Here is a 22,073-nt window from a genome sequence, read left to right as displayed (position 1 = left end):
AAAGTAGACATTGATTCTGATAACATTAATCACAGAAAATTGTTGTATAATTATATTATATAGATCAGCATTGTTATTGGTAACTAAAACTGAAACTTAAAAAAAAAAATCAAATCAAATATATTGTTATAAAAATATATAAAATAATTGAAAAACTTAAATGAAAATTAGAAATGTTGCCAAGGTCGAGTAACTGAAATGAAATTGAAGTTGAACTAAAATTGATAAAACTAAAACTGAAATACATATAAAGTCAAGCTGATTATGAAAATTAAATAAAAACTAAAACTAAAGTAAGCAAGCACATAACAAAATTGCTAAAACTTAAACAAAAATTAAACTAAAGCTGAATATATAAAAAAGCAGCTAATTCAAAATATTAATAACCATACAGTATAAATAATACTAAAACAACACTGGACTACAGTGTTCAGAATCGATTTTCTTTTTTCTTTTTTTGTGGACTCTTAAAAGCATGGACAAAGAAATGGACTTTTCCTTGTCTGTTACAGACTTTCTTGTGCAAACCATAAAATAGTAAATAATAATAATATAATAATTAAATATGATAGAGTATTTATATTTCACGATAACGATATATATTACTATATAGTTATTTTTGTTTCCTTGTCTGCTACAGACTTTCTTGTGCAGACCGTTAAATAGTTAATAATAATAATATAATAATTAAATATGATATTTTGAGTATTTATATTTCACGATAACGATATATATTACTATATAGTTATTTTTTCTTTAAATAAGGTCAAGATTTTGGATTCCATTGAAATTTCATAATTCTTATAACCCTTTTCAATATCATTTAAAAAGCTACAATAGAACAATGACAAGTGAAATAGACCAACCGGAAAAAAATTCAAGGACTAGAAATAAGACATACTACACAAATTGTATAACGTAATCACATTTATAAAAACAAAACAAATGCATAGTCTTTACTGTATAAATTAAATATACATTTATTCTTTTTAAAGTTGCAAAAGTTAAAAGTTCACTTAAGACATAAATGACTGTGTTTACTTGCAAATACATGGTCAATTTGACACATAGGTATGTGTATTTAACCGTTTAACCGGCTGACAAATTTCTCCGGGTTAATCATGTCTACCGGTACATCACCCACCCCTTTAGTATACAAGTAATCCTAAAATAACACTGCCTTGGGAGTGGGACATTGCATTTGCACCAACATTTCCTGTAGCTAAGACAATACAGATGGTACTAGTAATCCCAATTTTTTTTTTTTTTTTTATTAAAAAGTAATGTTTTGACCATCAACATAGATGTGGTACATTTAAATTGAATATTTATACGGCTCTTTCATTGAATGATCAGTTTTCACAATGGTTTAATGGGCGTCTGACATTGGACAGCAGCTGAATGGACCTCCATGCACGTTTGTAAGACATCTGAGCACACTTCACTGTGTGCTGTAGACCTGGTGATAAACAGGCCACCTCCCGCTGTGCCGTGTGACTCTTTCGTTTGGGAGAACGAGTGCGAATCATGTTATTGGAAACAGGGCCATATGTCTTCCTGAGAAACCCCAAATGCAGTCTTGCTTGTCCGGAGGCGCATAAAGCTAAGCAGATCTCGCACAACTATGCTGACCTGACAGAAATTTGCCAAACTGCTGACCGTCCTGTGCTCTTACTGTCTATCAATCACTGAAATGAGAGTATGAGAGAGCACGGGGTCAGCAGCAACAGCAGAAGCGGGCACAGGCGATCCATACTCCCAATTGATTTTAGATTATTCCAGTGCTTTTTAAACCACCCACAAACCACCAGCCCCCGCAAAGCACGCTGGGAAGTGTCATAGTTCGCACAGTGCCACTAATAAGGTTGGGCATGTGATCTGTTGTGGAGCAGAATGAAATGCAAAAAAAAAAAAAAAAAAAAAAAAAAAACCCCAAACAAAGTCAAAAACATTAGGCTAACTTATTAACTTAATGTAGACAATAAAGCAGGTGGAAAAAATCATTTAAAGATAACTGTTTAAAAGTATAGTGGAAACCATGATATATATATTTCCTCAGTTGAATATATATACATATACATATACATTTACACATATATATTAGGGCTGTCAAACGATTAATCACGATTAATCGCATCCAAAATAAAAGTTTGTGTTTGCATAATTTATGTGTGTGTACAGAGTATAATTATTTTCTATATATAAATACACACACATGCATATATATATTTAAGAAAATGTGTTATTTAGATATAAAATATTTATATATAATATAAATTATATATAATATAAATATATATACACAGTATATACATGCTAAATATTTCTTAAATATATACATGCATGTGTGTGTGTATTTATATATAGAAAATAATTATACACCATACACACACATGTATTATGTAAAAACAAACTTTTATTTTGGATGCGATTAATCGTTTGACAGCCCTAATATATATATATATATATATATATACACACACACACACACACACACACACACACACACACACACACACACACACACACACACAAAATATTAAGTTGTTTTCAACTGTGATATTAACAAATGTTTCTTATTGATTTTCTGAAGGATCATGTGACACAGAAGACTGGAGTAATGATGCACTCATGATGGAGTTTTGCATCATAGGAATAAATTACATTTATATGACATAGAAAACAGCTATTTTAAATTGTAATAATATTTCACAATAGTACTGTATTTTTTAACAAATAAATGCAGCCTTGGTGAGTAAAATAGACTTAACATTTAAAAAACCTACAGACCCCAAACTATTGAAGAGTAGTATTAACTTAAGTACGTTCCACCTGTTTTATTGTCAAAAGCCATAGCTAGCTAGGGATCCGAATATCATAGAGACTCTTGGGCTCTTTTTGGCCCAGAAGACCCGATAGTAACAACCCAAAGCATTTGCTCCCACCACCTATTCTATTTTAGGCTGTTATATAAATATGTCCTGCACAGCATCCTTTCACATAAAAATGCTGTGTAAATAAATCTTTTGATTAGTGGTACAGAAACTGCCAACCCTACTCTATTATCCAAAAATAGCTCTGGCTACTGGCCAGTGGCTCTCTCTTAGTTAATGGGAAACTGCTTCAGTCACAGTTTTACTTCCTATTTACACCTATTTTTAGAACATTGTTTTAAAATCTTAAGGTTTTTCAGGTTTTCAAACCAGGAACAAATCATGCAAAAGAAAAGAAAGCCAAGTGTAAAAGATACAATGTACAAAGATGTAAAAATAGAGATCAATTCTCACTCTAATTTGAAGATTTGCTGCTCAAAAAACAATTCTTATTATTATCAATTTTGAAAACAGCTGCTTAGTATTTTTTTGTGGAAACCATGATACACTACCATCAAAATTTAAAAAAAAAGAAAATAAATGAATACATGTATGCAGCAAAGACACATTAAATTGATCAAAAGTGCATAATCTTACAAAAAATATATATTTTAAATAAATGCTGTTTTTCTTTTTCTTTTTTTTATTCATCAAAGAATCCTGAAAAAAACATATATATCATGATTTCCACAAATATATTAAGCAACAAAAACTCTTTTCAACAGATAATATAAGAACCATTGATAATAATAAGAAGCATTCAGTAGGCCTACAAATAATAATTGAGCAGCAACTCATCATATTCGAATGATTTCTGTAGGATCATGTGACACTGAAGACTGGAGTAATGATGAAGAAAATTCAGTTTAGATCACAGGAATAAATTACATTTTAAAATATAACTGAAGAGAAAACAGTTCTTTTAAATTGTAATAATATTTCACAACATTCATATTTTTACTTCATTTTTAATCAAATAAATGCACCCTTGTATCTGAAACTGTATTCGGGAACTTTGAATAACACACATGCACACTGACATGCACACCGTGACAAAAATGTAAATCTAATGTACATTTGCTAAGCATCGCAATTATGTGTACTTATCGAAGATTGCCCAACCCTCTTAATGATATCCTCAGAAAACAGTCTGTTTAATCTGAAAGAGTGTCCACAGGAGTCACTTTGTCAAACATTTACTAAAGGAAGTTATTATGGTGTTGATAAACAGAGTTCGTAGAGTAACTACATGAGAGCAGGGGCACGAGGGATTGGGTGGGTGTGAAGAAGCATGACAGTTTTTTAGCACTGAACACATCAACAACTGTTAAATCAACACGGAACAAACAGCGTCCACCCAAAAGCTAAATACACAGTCTGTTGCTCTTGGATACAAGCAGATCCAACAACAAACATCGCTTTCATGAGAATCGGAATACATCAGGAATACCGTAACGTATCTGTAACGTGCTGAAATATATCTGTAACGTATTGCACGCCAACGTAAGATTGTGAAATGCGTCAAGATCCTGTTTGATCAGAATCGAGTCCTCAAATAAAAGCACAACAGATGTGGAGAAGAAACCACAAAGATATCAGAACTTTGGTTTCTAGCATATTGCTATGCCGTTGTTAAGGTGTTCTGGGTGTTTGCTTACTGACCTACTAGTATCTTATTGTGCTTAAGCAGTCAAATACACACATAATAATGTCAAAATGCCGGTCGTGGCGAGAGCATTCACATAAACAGTTATATTTAAAGTGAACGTAAACAGTTGAGTAAGAAACGCATGTGTAACAGTATGATGGATCAGTGTGTCAGGTCTTAAAGTGACAGCAGCCTAATATATCTGCTGCCAAATTATGAGATAATATTAAAAATATCTATATGGCAGGTTTTCCTCATGGTATCGATGCCAAAATTGCTATAACTTTGAAAAAAACACTAGCAACAGAGGCTGGTGAGCAAAAAAAGTCAAGGTCAAGCCCTAATTACAGTTATAATTTTGGGTGTGAACAGGCCTTAAGTCTATGGGATTTCTGCTTGTTTTATGGTCCACCAGATTAAAATCGAATACACACTGTAAAACTGCTTCAAAGTAAATGGTGATGAAATGCATGAAATTACGGTAACACTTTATTTTACAGTGTCCTTGTTACACGTTGCATGTAAATAACACATAAATGATGCATAATCACATGCAACTAACCCTAAACCAAACCCCAATCCTAACTTTAACTCTATAGTAAGTACATGTAGTTAATTATTATTACACAGTACTTAATGCATAATTACATTATATGTGCCACTGTGCTACTGCAGAATCTGGGAAATATCTAAATCAAAACTATGAATGATGAATAGACTCAACTGAACCATATATCCATGAACTTCAGGCTGACTGAATTGCCTGCTGGAAAATGCATCTTAAGATGATGCTAGCTGTGTTTTAGAGCATTTTAGCGGGTTTCTAGCTGGCCATTTCCACGTTCATAAATTTAGCTTAACCACCTTGGTTTATCGCTTGTCCAAAATGGCCTTCCAGCTTGATCCTGATGGTCATAAGTTATATTTTACAGTAGGCTAATTTGACTCCACACCAAAGGAAATGGCTTTGCTTTTTCAAAGATGCATCAACTTACATTTCCAGTCTCTCACTTGCTCAATTAATCAATAGCGGTTTTAGAGAAGCACATTAACAGTTTGACATTGTATCGACAAGTTCTCCAGTTTATGAACTAGATTTTATGAGGCTGGCTGAGTGTATGTTTGAAGAGTTTGTTTAGGTTGAGGTTTTATGAGGATCAGTGTAACATCCCTCAGAGCGCTGAGCGTCCGTCCACCGCAGCACAAAGTCAAACATGCATGGGAAAGCCTAAGGAAATTCAGCAGAGCATCACGACTGGACAAAATGCCCCCAAAAATCTTTTCCACTAGACTGAAAATTGAGGCTCTCGATCCTTACACATTTACTCGGCAGATTATTAATAGAAAATAAAAACTTTGTTTCCATAGCAACAGTAATAGTCCATATGGAAAGTGTCTCCTCCTGTTGCCAAGACAACCAACCCACGATGAGCTCGCAGTTGAACGATGTAGAGAGCTGTTGATCTTTCCCCAAACAAGCCTGGACAACATACAAAACTGACCTTACGAATAGAGTTTAGCCAATATTGAAATCTTGAGAAAGAGAATCTTGTTGAGATTTGCAGTACCAAAAAAGACAGACTTATTTTAACATTTGTTGCAATTGGATTCTGGGACTGTTTAAAACATAACGTCTTTCTGCATTCTCATTAAACCTACAGAGAAAACCAGACCATCCTAAAACGCACAATTTCCCCTTCTCTCTGTCCCAAACCGTTCCTGCAGACATGATGTCACTGAAGATTCCATTAACACTGGATCCAGGCCTAGGATACGGGCCCTGAGTATTCCCACTCTCGCACTGTGTGAGCAGAGGCCAAAGGTCATCTCACACACACAAAATCGAAGCAAGCCCCCGCTATAGCCCGAACAATAGCCGCCTTTAAACTGGCTCTGAGTAAAGCATGTGGAAGTGTTTAATGAGGGTGTAGAGTTTGGAGTTTAGAATGGGTTCCTGTTCAGATCCGGTTCCGACGCTAAAAAATGGTTGATGTTTTGGGAGCAGTGCTGCACCGTCAGTGCTACAGAAAAACAAATAACGTACAGTTTGCATGTGGTGTAGTTTGAACAAATTACTCCTGTGAGCCGCATCAAATGGTTCTAATCTTACCTCACTTAACAGCAATTTTTTATTTCATCAAGTCCAACACAAAATGGACAAAGAATTTGAATGTGAATGAATCTGCGCTTCAAAAGATTGTAATAACTGACTTGTTGTTCGTAGTTAAAGATACATATAGAAAATAGCAGTTATTTTGTTTAGTAGATAGCACCAAATATGTGATGGGTTTCTTCAAAGGGGGTTAAACTAATTTATTAAAGGGATAGTTCGCCCAAAAATGAAAATTCTGTCATCATTTACTCGCCCTCATATCACTTTCGTTCATCTTCAAAACACAAATGAAGATCTTTATGATGAAATCTGAGAGATTTCTGTCCCTCAGTTGAGAGCTACTCAACTGCCACTTTGACGTTTCAAAAAGTTCATAAAGAGATCGTAAAACTAATCCATATGAATAGAGCGGTATAGTCCAAATTTTCTGAAGAGACACGATTGTTTTATATGATGAACAGATTGCATTTAGGTATTTATTCACATATAAACGTTCATCAACTCACAAAACAGAAGCTCAAGCATGTTCGCTTGACGTGTGAGAACCAATGAGGTTCATCATGTTTGAGCTTCAGCAAGAACCAATGAGGTTCATTCTCGTGTTACGCATCACGTTTGAGCTTCCGCAAGAACCAATGAGGTTCATTCTCGTGTTACGCATCACGTTTGAGCTTCAGCAAGAGGTTTGGTTGAGCTTCTGTTTATGTTCACTGATCAATGTTTAAATGTGAAAAAAAGCCTAAATTCAATCTATTCATCATATAAAATGATCTTGTCTCTTCAGAAAATATGGACTAAACCGCTCAATCCATATGGATTAGTTTTATGATCTCTTTATGAACTTTTTGAAGTGTCAAAATGATAGTTATGTAGCAGTCAATGGAGGGACAGAAATTTCATTAAAAAGATCTTCATTAGTGTTCCGAAGAAGAACGAAAGTCTTACGGGTTTGAATCGACATGAGGGTGAGAAATTAATGACAGAATTTTAATTTGTGGGTGAACTATCCCTTTAATAAAATAGTTTAAGAGCCAAAACAATAAGAAGGATCAGAACCAGAATAATGGATAACCAGTCCAGAAAGTATTATGGCCTGGACAGTTTCATATTGGAATGACAGTCACATGTGAGAAGTTGTGGGAATTGTTGTTGCTCTATATTCTACATATTTTAGTAGGGGTGTGTATCTTTGGGTAGACAGGATTCGATGCCATCGAATTGATTCATGATTCACAGGTTTTCAATTCAGGAACGATTTTTGCAAATTCAGAAAGATTCAATCCAATTCACAATGAGATTCGACTTAATTCGATTTTGATTAATGAGTCAGTAAACTAATGGTAAATATTTCAATAATAATAATAATTTCACCTCAAGGCCTCAAGGTCTCATATGCAGATAAAGAAAAGAAAAAAAACTGCTATATCTTAAGACATACAGAAAACTTGATACAGAATTTTATCTTATAGAAAATTAAATCACAATTTACAATTCCTTTGATTTTCGAATCCAAACCCTAATCCTAACCCGATAGTAAGTACATGTAGATAATTAACATTACTCAGTAAAAATGTTAGTATTTTGAATCGAATCTTTGACCTAAACAAACTATTCACGATTTAAAAATCCATGTTTCAAGATCAATGAATATGCATCGGCAGGATTTGTAATCGATGCGTAAAAAATCGTATATCGTTATACCCCTAATTTACCCCATTTTCTCTTTATCTCTGAAATAATGTTCGTCAAGGTTTCTTACACCAAAACCTTTGAAATAAAAAGCCTGCTTATGCTACTGTACCTTTAAGACTTCTATTCGTAAATGATCTCTGTTATGATGACAGCTAATTTCCACGTAGAGTATACTCTGATTCGTCAGGGTGGGCCAAGTCACTAAATACTGAATGTTCCCTATTAAAAATCCATTAAAAGCTTGACTTTCTATGAACATGCACTTGGAATCAAAGGGAAGTGCCACGTCCACATAGGTCAACACAAAAAGATCCTCAGCCCAAAATTGTAGCATAATTGACTAAAGATGAATATGATTAATGTCAGGAAGAAACGACTGCCATCAGTAGAAATGCAAACATCAGCGGTATCTTTGTAGCTGCTGAGTTGGAAGTAAAATGTTCTTATACTCACGTTCCCAAAACATCTTTGAAGTCATAGATTTCCTTGATGTGCGATGTTTTCTTTTTCCAAGAGTGTCCTTCCTCTCCCAATGGCATTTTGCTGCGGTCAATGATGGAAAAACTGAGAGAGGAAGAGGAAACCATTCAATTACTATACAATAAAGGCTATGCAAAACATCCCTAAAAATTTTTAGGGAAACTAACCGGAAACTAACTGATCTTTAGCTGAATCCTTTAAACCTTTGATGTATAGGGCTATTCACTTGGACCTTGACCTCACCATGTGGAAATCTTCAGGCTTAAATGACTGTGGTATAATTTATAAGAGTCACATGAAGACACATGATGTGCCTTTTATGAATTAAGACCTTTTACTATGTGTCAGCTGTGATTACTATTAAAACACCATGATGTCACAGCAAGTTCTCCCCAGCTGTCAGTTTTTCCTTGAGCATTTCAAAGCAAGGGGTCTGAAAACACACTAACAATATCAGCCAGGCCAGTTTCATTTAGCTCAGGCTTCAATAAGACATGAGAATGTAAATTGAGACAGCCGCAGTTACTTAAAGAATCTTGCAACACCTGTTTGTCCACATGGGTGTATCTTCACAGAGAAAGTGCTTTTTAATAGGTTGTTCATTTGTACAAAGACAAAGTTTGTCGCTTAGTTGCTTAAGCATGGTGGAAATGTAATGAATTATTAAGTCTAACATATTCTCACCATGTGTTTATTTAAGACTTAACATAAGTTATTTAACTTACCTGTTCTATACCTGATCAAAGCTTCCACCAGAACAAAAAAGGCTCATTCCATGTCAGTATGGGGTTGAGCGAATCAATCGGGTGAACCAATGATTCAGTGGTCCTTTCATAAAGAGTGCCATTTATTTAATTCCTGAATGAATCAGCTGTTTGAACGAATCGAATGAATGAGTGAAAAATCAATGGGCCCTATCATACACCCGGCCCAAGTGTTTTTTGCTAGTTTCAGCCGACGCAGTTATCATTTTCACGTCCTGCGCCACGTTGTTTAAATAGCAAATGCATGTGCGCTGGTCTGAAAATGGGTTGTGTTCATTGCGCATTGTTGGCGCGTTGCTATTTAGAGGCAACTGAAATATTTTTTTTGTTATTTAAAGAGCGCGTTAGTAATGTGCGACTATAGTCTGGTCCACAACACACGCACGTACACTGTCCCGTAGATGGTCGAAGCGTTCAGTTTTTCCGCTCGCAAATTCCGCCATGTAAATAGCGAATCCACCATGGCGCGAGCGCAACTGGCTTTAAAGGGAATGGGAGTTAAGACTCTGATTGGTTTATTGCACGTTACACCCAAAACACACCCATTACTCATTAAGAGAATAGGGACAACCCTTTTAGATAGGGCTGCACGATTAATCAATGGGCCCCATCATACACCCGGCGCAAGTGTTTTTTGCTAGTTTCAGCCCGACGCAGTTATCATTTTCACATCCTGCGCCACGTTGTTTAAATAGCAAATGCATTTGCCCCCATTTGTGCGCCCATGAGCGTGCTGGTCTGGAAACGAGGTTGTGTTCAGGCGCATTGTTGGCAAGTTGCTATTTTGAGGCAACTGAAATATTTTTTTTGTTATTTAAAGAGCGCGTTAGTAATGTGCACCTATAATCAGGTCCACAACGCACAAAAACTGTCCCGTAGATGGTCTGCTCGAAGCGTTCAGTTTTTCCGCTCGCAAATTCCGCCATGTAAATAGCGAATCCACCATGGCGAGAGTGCAACTGGCTTTAAAAGGGAATGGGAGATGAGACTCTGATTGGTTTATTGCACGTTACACCCAAAACACACCCATTACTCTAAGAGAATAGGGACAACCCTTTTAGATAGGGCTGCACGATTAATCAATGGGCCCTATCATATACCCGGCGCAATGCAGCGCCAGGCATGACGCAAGTGTTTTTTGCTAGTTTCAGCCCGACGCAGTTATCATTTTCACGTCCTGCGCCACATTGTTTAAATAGCAAATGCATTTGCGCCCATTTGTGCGCCCATGAGCGTGCTGGTCTGAAAACAAGGTGTGCTCAGGCGCATTGTTGGCGCGTTGCTATTAGGCCTGTCGCGATAGTCAATAAATCAATTAATCGTGCGATAAAAAAAATTAGCTTGATAATTTTTCCGGCCGCGATAATTCCATTTGCATGCTTGTTTGTTTTCCTCGTTTCTCTCTCTCTCTACCAAAGAGACTGGATGACCACTCTCGGTTCCTTAGCGGAGTGAACCCTCTTGTCAGTTGCATAGTCTTTGTGTGGGGAAGGCGGCGCCGCGGCGCCTGTCAGTCACATGGTCTTTGTATGGGAAAGCGCCGGCGGGACTGCTTGCGGCGACTGCCGGGAGAGAGAAAAGACGCTAGTTGTGAGTTGGAGGGAAAAAAGAAAAAGAAAAAGATGGAATTGGTTTCAAAGCCAAACGCGACAGCGAGCCCGATCTCATGAAAATGCGTATCTATACCACGAATGTTATTTCTCGTGCCATTTATACGCCAAAAATAGTTTTTGCGTGCATATGATACGCACTCTATGGCGTGTAATACGCACGCACTCCTCACCCCTAATCCTAACCAAGTATTTTCAGTGCGTAGCATACACGCAATAAAGCGCGTCTCCGTCTTCCCGACAGTAAATTACACAATCACTCGGGCGTTTGTTTAGTCGACAAAGTAACAGGAGGACAAAATGCTGTGGTATCCTGTTGTTTCAAGTGAATTTTTTTGTTAACAGACACTGAGAGTCCATTGCTTTTATTGTTTTTGGTTGTTTTGTTCATTTTTTGTGGATATTTAAAATGTTTTTCCATTTTCAATGTTTAATATTCTTAAGAAATAAAAGTTTATAGATCTTTGAAAAGGTGTACCTGGATTATTATGCCATTATCATTATATTAGATGAAAATGGTCTCGAATGACAATATTATCGTTTATCGCAATAATTTCTTGGACAATTTATCGTCCAGCAAAATTTTCAAAAAAAAAAAAGTTCAAAACAGGCAACTGAAATATTTTTTTTGTTATTTAAAGAGCGCGTTAGTAATGTGCGCCTATAGTCAGGTCCACAACGCACGTACACTGTCCCGTAGATGGTCTGCTCGAAGCGTTCAGTTTTTCCGCTTGCAAATTCCGCCATGTAAATAGCGAATCCGCCATGGCGCGCGCGAAACTGGCTTTTAAAGGGATTGGGAGATGAGACTCTGATTGGTTTATTGCACGTTACACCCAAAACACACCCATTGCTCATTAAGAGAATGAGGACAACCCTTTTAGATAGGGCTGCACGATTAATCGCAATTTACACAAAATCACACTTAAACCGATTTGGCTTATAGCGAGTATGAAATTGTAAAGGCTGCGATTATTTTTTATGCGCAGTTTGTCATTGATGTACGGCTCTGTAAACGCTGCTCCATCTGAAAGCACTGTGAGTCACTTATAACGTGCATTTGAAAAAGCAGCACGCGTCAAACATCTTTCCAAACATGAGAAGCATTTATGAACCTCTTGTCCAACAAAAGACAACATTTACTAACATGCTTTAACTCCAAACTCACTTCATAATGACAGTTGAGCATCCTTCTGTGAGATGATGTGGCAGATGAATAAGGCAGTCGTGTGTTTATTAGTCATGTTTAATCAATCAAAGCATTTCAATCTGTTTATTCAGCTACAAGGATAGGGATTTCCTGGAATGATGTGCGTTATCGTACTTCTGCGGCGGGGCATATTTGGCGTGTCTGCGTGAGACGTCCTCTGGCGTTCAGTTGGAGCATCATTTACTACCGATCAGCCGCTGCACTGACAACCTGCGCATAAAAAAAAAAAATCGCAGCCTTTGCCAAATTGCGTGCGGTTTGATTGTGATTAATCGTGCAGCCCTACTTTTAGACCATGCGCCGGGAGCGCCAACCATTTTTCCCGTCGTTAAACTAGCAAAAGTGGATTCGGACATGTCCTAAGTGCACTTGCGCCACGCACTTTAGACCACGCGCTTAGATTGTTAAAATAGGGCCCAATGACTTACTCATTTAGACATTTACCGCCACCTATTGGCAGTTTTAGTTTCTTATTTAGAGTATTGTTTCATTAAAAAATTATTTCATATTTCTATATTAATTTAAAAAAAACACATTAAAGGAATAGTTCACCAAAAAAAGTTAAATTCTGTCATCATTTACTCTCATGGCCGTTGAAGCTTAAAAGTTTATGTGTAATAAATTCTGTTGAATCAAATAAACTATTTTTTCTAAAGCTACTTTTTATAATGTCTATTATGCTTTTCTCATTTAACACAATAATAACTTTAATGATCTTTTGTGTGATTCAATGTGTGATTTATTTGTGATTAATTATATTAATTAAATATAATTAATATAATAAATATTAATTTGCTGATTAATTATATTAATTAATCAGCAAAATTAATTAGATGAAAAATTTGAAATTGCTCGACAGCCATAATAATAACATTAATTCTAATTATATAATTTGCTATCCACCATTAGATATCAGGAGATTTAATTGTTAGTTTGCTCTCATTTTATATTTAGATAACCATTAAATTGCCATCATCAAACATTTTCTGATGCTTAAATTTACTTGTAACAACTGATTTTAGTTTTTTAGGCAAAATAGGCTAGAGTACATTTTAGTATCGCATCCCTAAAATAATTTTAATATCCAGCTTTAATTTACAATATTACACTGGAAAGATACAACAGTTCTGAAATAGTACAAGTAGAAATATGGCTTTCATAAAACGTCAAATGTGTGACTTTGTAAATCTTTAAATACCGTTTTGTTTTGCCATTTGATTTTCAACGGTACGCTTTACAAGTCACCAAACAGCTTTTGTGAATGTTACTTTCACTCCAAACAGCCTTAGGGATATTCGAAGATCAATACCAACATAACATTTATGCAGCTTTGCACATTCGGTGGCCCTGTAAGTCTTCAGCAATCACTTGCAGGGTAAACTCTGTTGTGTGGGGGTTTGTTGTGTCTAATTTAGAGAGTCAGTGCACAAGCATTTCTTCATGATAAGTGTTGCCACCATCATTCCACCCCACTACATGCCTCTCATAGACAACAATCAAGGCTCTGTGGTCGGAAACAACCAGCTTGCTATTGTCTGATATCTAAGGAACTTAAGGAGATGGCTCATGCCAAAACTTGTTACCTAATGTCAACCATAACCGTCTACTGTGCTGTTTTTGGCTACGTGGTCTACTGTATTCTTTTTATGTGATGACAATGTTTCCATGGGAACCCGGTGATCCACGGTGTGTCTGGATCCAAATGGCAAGCTAACAGAGCAGCTGCGTTGGGATCTCGGGTGGTTTAGGCGTTCAGTTTGGGTAAACACTCTAAACTGTTTGAATGTTTGTGTTTAGGGAAGGCTGTCTCACCAGTAAACCTCTGTGTTAATTGATTCTTAATCGGGAGACAGTACATTTCCTCTTTCCTAAAACAGAAGTGTTGCAAAACTGTAACAATATATTGAGCAATGTCACAGTCATGTTACACCGATCAGACATCTGAACATTTAAAGTTTGATGCCATCAAATGTAAAGTCATATCGCTAAATCTGTCCTACATAAAAGAATGTTCCGGGTTCAGTAAGTTAAACTCTATCGACAGCAACTGTAGCTTGCTGTGCGTTACCACAGAAAATAGACCAGCACCTTATACAAATGTCAATGACATGAAGCTCATTTTCATCCCGATCCATTATTGTATTTAAAAATACATTAACATGCAATTCATACATTCAACAAATTGTAGACACCTCTTTTATGATACAAATGTTTTTCATTTCTTAATACAAATTTTGAAGAGGCATAAAGTCAAATATGTCAATAACACTATCCTGACATGAAGATGAAGAAAATAAGCCTTGTTAAAAGAAAAAAATACCTGAAAAGAAAATGTTTGGTCTTTTATTTTTATAGTGAAGCAAATATTTGAAAAACCTTTTTTCCCCCACCAAATCATGCAATGGAAATGTGTTGTGACCAACAAAGTCCTGTGATGCAACCAACGTGCAAAAACATGCAGGAAATAAAAAACGTAAAACAGAAAATTATGTAATCGAGATGAGGACATCCTATGACAATAGTTCTCCTAAATATCTGTTCATTTGATCTTTATATGACAGTGCAAAATAAGTTCAGGTTTGCATATTGTATAGGTACAACACCTCAAAAAACGTAATGATATTTATGAAATAATAATTCATGATAAAAATAATGATTAAGATGTGCAGTCTAAAAAATGCTGGGTTGTTTCAACCCAAATTTGGGTCAAATATGGACAAACCCAGTCGTTTTTTAAATGTTTAACCCAACGGTTGGGTTTTTCCACATTTTACCCACATTTGAGTTAAAACAACCCAGCATTCACATGTATTCAAAATGTGAGGATATGTTATTTTTTACATCAAATATTTTTTATACTCTACATTTAGACTGAAAAAACACCCTTTTGACCACCTTTTTGACTGAAAAAAAAAACATATTTTTGACCATTTTTCTTTTCTTCTAGAAAATCCTGACCCAACATTTTTTTTTTAAAGAGATTTCCCTTACAAATAAAGTTTATAGGATAATAATTGTATGTTGCACCATAGCTTTCCATGGAAGGCTCTGTTTTAGTTCACTGGACTGGATCTGGATCTGGATCCTCACAGACTGAACATTCATAATTCAGTAGACTGCAGGATGTATTAGGAAATACTTGAAATCATTGCATAACTAAACAGACTCAATCAATATTGATTTCACAAAGTACATTACCATAATAATTGAAATACAAATTGGTTTATAAATGGTGCAATTTTGCTTTAACATTCATCATATAAATGGATCCTTTTATTGTGGAAGACTTTGTTGGTCTAATCAAAACCAAGAAATCCAATTAGCTAATGACCACATTTAAATGGGCTACATAGTGTATAAAAACAGATATAAATTAATGTAGTGGCACAATGATCGTCCCAAAGACGTACTCAAACAAAGGTATAAGTACGTCTGTAATCAAAAGCATATCACAAAAGTTGTCAATAGAATTGAACCAAGAATGTTCATTTAAGTAAATGCTGGAAATTTCTTTTTAAAACCGGACTGGTATACTTCCTTAAAACTTCTGCATTACAGACAGATGGCAAGCTCAAAACAGCAAAGAAGGAGTGCAGGAATTAAACGTGATGACCGGGCCGACATCTAACATGAACACATGCAAAGGAGATGGGAGACATTAAATTCCCTCTATTGACAAACTTATTTTCTCGTTGAGAATCACCGGAGCATCCAGTCACATCACTGAGTTAGACTAAACTTCATCCAATGCTCTCCAGGCAAGCAAAATATGAACATACACCAAAGATTCAAAGGCATCCAAAATCTCTTGCAAGAAGTTTTAAGAGTCGTATACATAGGCACCTTATATATCATAACAAAGGCCCGGTGGGTATTTTGGATCACTACACATGCAGGTCCAGCAGTAGAAAGGGGTTTCAATTCATCGTTTGTTAGTGAGGAACCACATAGAGGTCAGGAAATAGATTGTAGAAAAGCTATAAACTAACCCACGTACAGAGGAGGAGAATCATAAGGCAAGCTTGAAGTGTTGAAAACAGACACATCCATACAACGCTACCATCTAGATCATCATGCAGCATTCATAATGTTTTGAGTTCATCAGACAGACGATGGAGATACTCACTGGTTTCCCATGGCTGCTCAGAAGAGGACAGAAGAGATACAGAGTGACACCTAAACCTTCAGTAGGTCAGAACAGTGTCACATCACACTCAGAACGATTCATGGTTCGTGCTGACAGAGTCTGTCATGGGCGTTCATAACCACAAACTGCGCTTCCCCTTTAAAGGTGAGCTATCTAACCACACCATAACTCAAACTCAGGAAGTATAGAGCTTATATACACACATGGAGGTAACCGAAGCGTGTGTTCTCTCACCCTGAAAAAGGCCTCCACTACAGGATGTGCAAAATCAGGCTACAGGAATGACTCAGTCTTTCTGTTTGTAAGCTTTCAAAACCTACAGTGATCAGTGAGAAATTAAACCAATTAACATACTCCTGAAAATTGGGGAGGATTATCTGTGAATAATAACTCAGGTTTTGGTCTGTTCCCTTATGGAGCTTAATAGACATGGTAACAATGAAGCTGCATAATTTTAATCAAACTACATTTTGATGAACTGATTTACATTATTTAATCCCAAGAATCAATCGCCGTTTTCATGCAGTTTCAAAAACTTGACTAAACATTACTTGTAGCGCGCCAGTCATCCAATAATCACAATAAGCTTTGCGCTTTCCACTTCCGATATGGAACAAAGTCTCAGCTTTCAGATTATGTACATTTTACCATGACATTTAAACAGTAAATGACGTTTTGTGGCGTTTCTTGTGTTATGACAATGTAGCCATCTGAGATCAAGTGGCAGATTTAGAACTGATCGTCTCTTCCTCTTTACTAGTTACAGCGCGAAATAAACATGAATGAACATCCGAATGTAGTTGAAAGAAACTGAAATGTACTATGTCTCACATAATTGTTCGTGTTTCAACTGCAGAAGGACGTCATTAAAAAAGCTTGTGAACAATGTCACATAATATTACATTTACCTCAGGAAAGCCATCTTTCCAACGTTTTTATGACAGTGTTTAAATGTTTATATTAATGGAGTAGAAAATGTACATTTAGAAACTGCCTTATGTGCCATTTAAATGTTTGTATAAAACTAAATATTTGATTGTTGATTATTATATTTAAAAATAAACAGCAGATGAATTAGTAGTCCGGACCAATATTAATGTACCAACTGGCAGGGTTCCCTGTATAGCTTACTGATTCAGATGAGAGAGATTTTTTTTCCCTTAAAAAACTATCCAAATTAATCAAATTGAGATCAGAATCAAATTGAGTTTGTGAATCGAAATCAAATACAATCAATACCCAGCAATGCTGCATAACAATTATTTGGAATAATAAATGATATTTAAAAAAATACATTGAATGTCAATGGGGTCCAAAACTCATTGGATCACAATGATTTAACATTGTATGGAGAACAAAACAACAACACTGAGACGTAAGAAAGAAAGTAATTCAGGTTTGGAATGACATGAGGGTGAGAAAATAATTACACAATTTTCATTTTTGATGCACTGTCTCTTTAAGCATGGCTGAGATGCTTACAGATACACAAATGCCATACGGTTGCTTGGGACAGTTAACCCATCAAGTGTGTGATCCACAAGCTATTTGCAGACAGGTTCAAAGTTCAGCTCTTCACGGCACCATCCAGCACAGCTTCACGGCACCATCACGACTAGCTACATACATTTTTTTTTCCTCCCAGAGGCTTCCACTGAAGCGCGGCACCCTCAACACGACACTAAAGGGAAGTGAATGCAATGTGAAAGCACAGGGAAGTTAAGCTGCCGCATTGTTATAGTTTCAGAACACTTAAAATGCATGACTTTATTTCCTTCTACAGCCTAGTACAGAACTGCACACATGACAATGCAAACGAAGGCTTTGCAAAGAGGAAGACGTCCCTTCTAACCAGCCCTCACATTAACGCGTCTATCTACACATCACGATCACATTCTGACTGTCAGAGCAGCCCACAACAGCTGATAAAGACTAGATCTATCCTCGTACAGAAACTGGTCAAACAATAGACTGTTATTGACTACATGTGATATAATGAATTGCTAAGACCGACGGGCTGTCTGATCCCTAAAAATCTGCAAATGAGGGAATCAGACAGCTAAAGTGCTTTAAATAATGCCAGCATTGGCTGTGCTGTGTGGCAAAGAGGAAGAAACAGCACAAGAAAACAGGAAAGAAATGCTAAGAGGCTGAAAGAGAAAGGGCACACATGTGGAACCACTTGAATGACTGGTTAAAAGACACAGATGCTATGTTGAGATAAGATAACAATAATGAAACCAAAATATTAAGCCGTTTCAGACTAATAGAAGCTAAGTTTGTCCTTTTATGGTCAGAAAGTGTGCAGTATGGTGCACATTTTTTATTGGGATGAGCAATATATTGGTGGTCATATCAGTATCAGCTGATAAGAGTTTTAAAAGTTAAGAAATCTTTAACTGGTTCAAATAGACTACATTAGGTCAAATATTTTTTGGGGTGAAAAAAAAAAATTTCGGTTAAGATTTCCAAATAAAAGCAGTAGTACACACTATATGTTTGATATAATTTGAAGTCTTGGACATTAAGGTGTATGTGAGCCTTTTGTTTTGTAATATTTACATTAAAAAAATTATTTATCGGTGTATATATCGGTTATCGGCTTCCAAATATAAAGAATGATTGGTTATCATATCAACCAAAAGTTCCATATCGATGCACCGCTAATATTTTAGCATCTCTCTAACCTTTAGAGTGGAACAGTCCATTTTTGCTGCTTTGTCTTTAAGGTTTCTTTGTAAATGTCGAATGTGAAGAGATAAAGCACTGTGCTGTTGGTTTGCGGTCGAGTTGGATATTGATTTTAACTGCGCCATTTTTGAAGGAAAAAAAAAAACAGCCTGACAAGTTCACTAAGCAATCCGTGCTGAAATGTGCCACTCAAACTGTTCAACTCTAAAAATAACTTCAATTGCTTATTTCTCCTAGCCTAGAAATCTAGACGTACCCTAGCGGCAGCAAATCTTATTTTGCAGCCGGTGTCGTCTAGCAACTCTCCGTTGGCTTGCGAGCTGGAAAAAACAAACTCTAGTCTGTCCAATCACATCGTGTATAGAGTCGGTGGGCGGGCTTAGCATAATGACGGCAGAGTTGCGACGGTTCCACGTGAATTCCCTGCTACTTGAAAACAAAGACAATCGGCTTTGGCCGCGAGTCTGGAAGACTCGGAGTTAAGCTTTTCTTTGAGAAAAGAACAAAGAACGGCTCTGAAGTCATTCTTAAAAAAGGAAGATGTGTTCGGAGTTTTGCCAAAACCAAAACCAAAACCGTACCAAAACCGGATACGGCATAAGTTTAATCTATCAGCTAGCTCCGCTGGTGGGAAAACGCTCTGGTTGGTTGTCGCTCCAATGGTCTTGATGTGGGTCTGGCTTGTCAAGATATATTTCTCCCATTGGGATTCTTCAAAAGGATGTGTGGTGCGAGAAACAGCACAAAATATGACCATATCCCACATTCTACTTTTATTGTTATTATTAGTTAGCCTATTCTGATATTAGGAATAAAGCATTGCTCACAAACCAAACCAGCGACTATAATAACAGTTATGAAAACTATAACCGCTAAGATATCAACATGGAATGACATGGACTGTCAGCAAATCAGTTTTTATGCTACTACTAACAACAACGCATGCTGGCTGATAAACGCAAATGATAATTTCGTCTGACGTCACAATGCTGCGGAAGTTCAAGAGTCATTTTTGCAACAAAAGATTATTTGGGGACATGTTTTGAGTTTTAAACTTGCAGAGTATTCAATACAATAGTAAAATCGTTTTTATCTGGAAAAAAGAGCATTTGATGCCTCATATGACAACTTAATCAAAACCATGTTCTTCATCCTTTGGTATTCTTTCAAGCAATCAGCTGTCAAAGTTTCAGTGCGTTCAAAGACTTAGAGTGGTAAACCACATCCACCCTCTGAATGAGTGAGTGCGATAACGCATCATAAAGTCAACCAGCTCTAATACACAACTGTAAGCTCTTAATCTGATGGACCAGCCTGCATTTGAGAAGTGCAGGGCTATTATTAATGTGCATCATTATTAATTATATTAAAAGTTGAATGCACATTGTGCACATGCATGCATGCATACATTACATGACATCAATACATAAAACCAGCAATACAGGCTCCTAAAAAGACAGCGAAAAAACAGCAGCAGTTATCGATCGTGCACGGCTGTCCTGAACATTTCCTGTGAAATACAAGGTTAATTGTAAATGAGGGTACCTGTGCTGTGTGTCGGAGAGGTGTGAGGAGCGTCTCGTTCTGTAATATGAACGCGTTCGCGCTCGCGCTAGAGTCACTCGCAAAGAGAGAGAGATCTGACTGACTGCTGGCTCCTCGCGCTCACCCAGTCTCAGCGCGCGACTGACGTCACCGACACTCTACAGCTCTGCGCCAATCAGAGGACAGAGATCGCTGAATCAGGTAATAGAGGCGGGGTTATGTCTGTCTGACTCGCTGTTCCCAGAATTTGATCTAATAGCTGGAATTATCTGATATCCTTATTCCTTAGAGCTCAGGATGTGCTGATGGGGACGTTTGTTTAAGAAAATCTCTCCTGCTGTCCCTCGATCTCTTTGGTGATATAAGTGAATTATGTTAAAATACATAAAAATGCAGTGTGTAGTGAATTTCAAGGTAATTAAGTTACTAAGTTACTGTAATTTAATCACATTTCCCTTGAAAAAGTAAAGGAAGGAATTACTCTATTTTTCTGAACTGTAGTTACTTCTGAACTAATTGCATTAAATGCTGTATATAGACAGGCTTTAGAACAAAACAATAGTGGATTGAATATTAAAATGTTAAAATGTATGTTTTTCATGTAACCTTCTCCCTTTAAATACTTTGATCAGTTCAAGAATAATTAATGAAATTTAATATCGTTTATTTGAAAGGATTAAAAGAGCAGTTTCATGCCTATCCTTGTATTGTTCAACTGGTTAAGGTTGATATGGGATTTGAAAGAAATTAGTAACACTAACAAGTGATGCAATCATTTTTAGAGATTACATATATATATACTTGTTTATATATATATATATATAAAAAGAGACAGAGAGAGAGAGAGAGTCTATCTATCTATCTATCTATCTATCTATCTATCTATCTATCATCTATCTATCTATCTATCTATCTATCGATAGCCTATATATATATATATATATATATATATATATATATATATGAAGAGTTCAGATGCAAAAGCCTCTAAGTGCCATCTGAAATTTTCTTCTAGAATGATAATTTTTATAAAGCTTGTATATTTAAGTTAAGTAATTTCACTTAAATGACAATAAATAGGTAATTTGCATTGCCATTTAAGTGAAATTATTGAACTTAAATATACAAGCTTGATAAAAATGATCATTCTAGAAGAAAATTTCAGATGGCACTTAGAGGCTTTTGCATCTGAACTCTTCATATATATATATATATATATATATATATATATAGTATAACTTTGTTGTTTGTTCAACTGGCAGATAGTTGTACTTGTCTTCACCTGACCCAACCAATGTTT

The 22,073-nt window shown here is 36.2% G+C and overlaps 1 protein-coding gene across 2 annotated transcripts in view; it reads right to left on the bottom strand.

Moving 5' to 3' along the window:
• The window catches only part of camk1b (calcium/calmodulin-dependent protein kinase Ib), a 58,772-nt gene extending 37,850 nt beyond the window's left edge, over positions 1 to 20,922 (bottom strand). The window contains exons 1-2 of one of the 2 annotated variants that reach the window (XM_079857648.1): positions 20,774 to 20,922; positions 8,780 to 8,890 (exon numbers count right to left, since the gene is read on the bottom strand). In XM_079857648.1, the coding sequence (XP_079713774.1) occupies positions 8,780 to 8,865 (86 nt within the window). In that variant the 5' untranslated portion in view covers positions 8,866 to 8,890; positions 20,774 to 20,922. Of the gene's footprint in view, positions 1 to 8,779; positions 8,891 to 16,516; positions 16,644 to 20,773 lie in introns of those variants that run through there. The other variant, XM_079857647.1, reaches the window with a different exon arrangement.
• Between the last annotated feature and the right edge of the window lie 1,151 nt (positions 20,923 to 22,073).

Source organism: Squalius cephalus (assembly GCF_949319135.1).
Source record: "Squalius cephalus genome assembly, chromosome: 22".
NCBI lineage: Eukaryota > Metazoa > Chordata > Actinopteri > Cypriniformes > Leuciscidae > Squalius > Squalius cephalus.
Note: the sequence above shows the minus strand (reverse complement) of the source record. Positions and strands in the feature narration are given on the sequence as shown.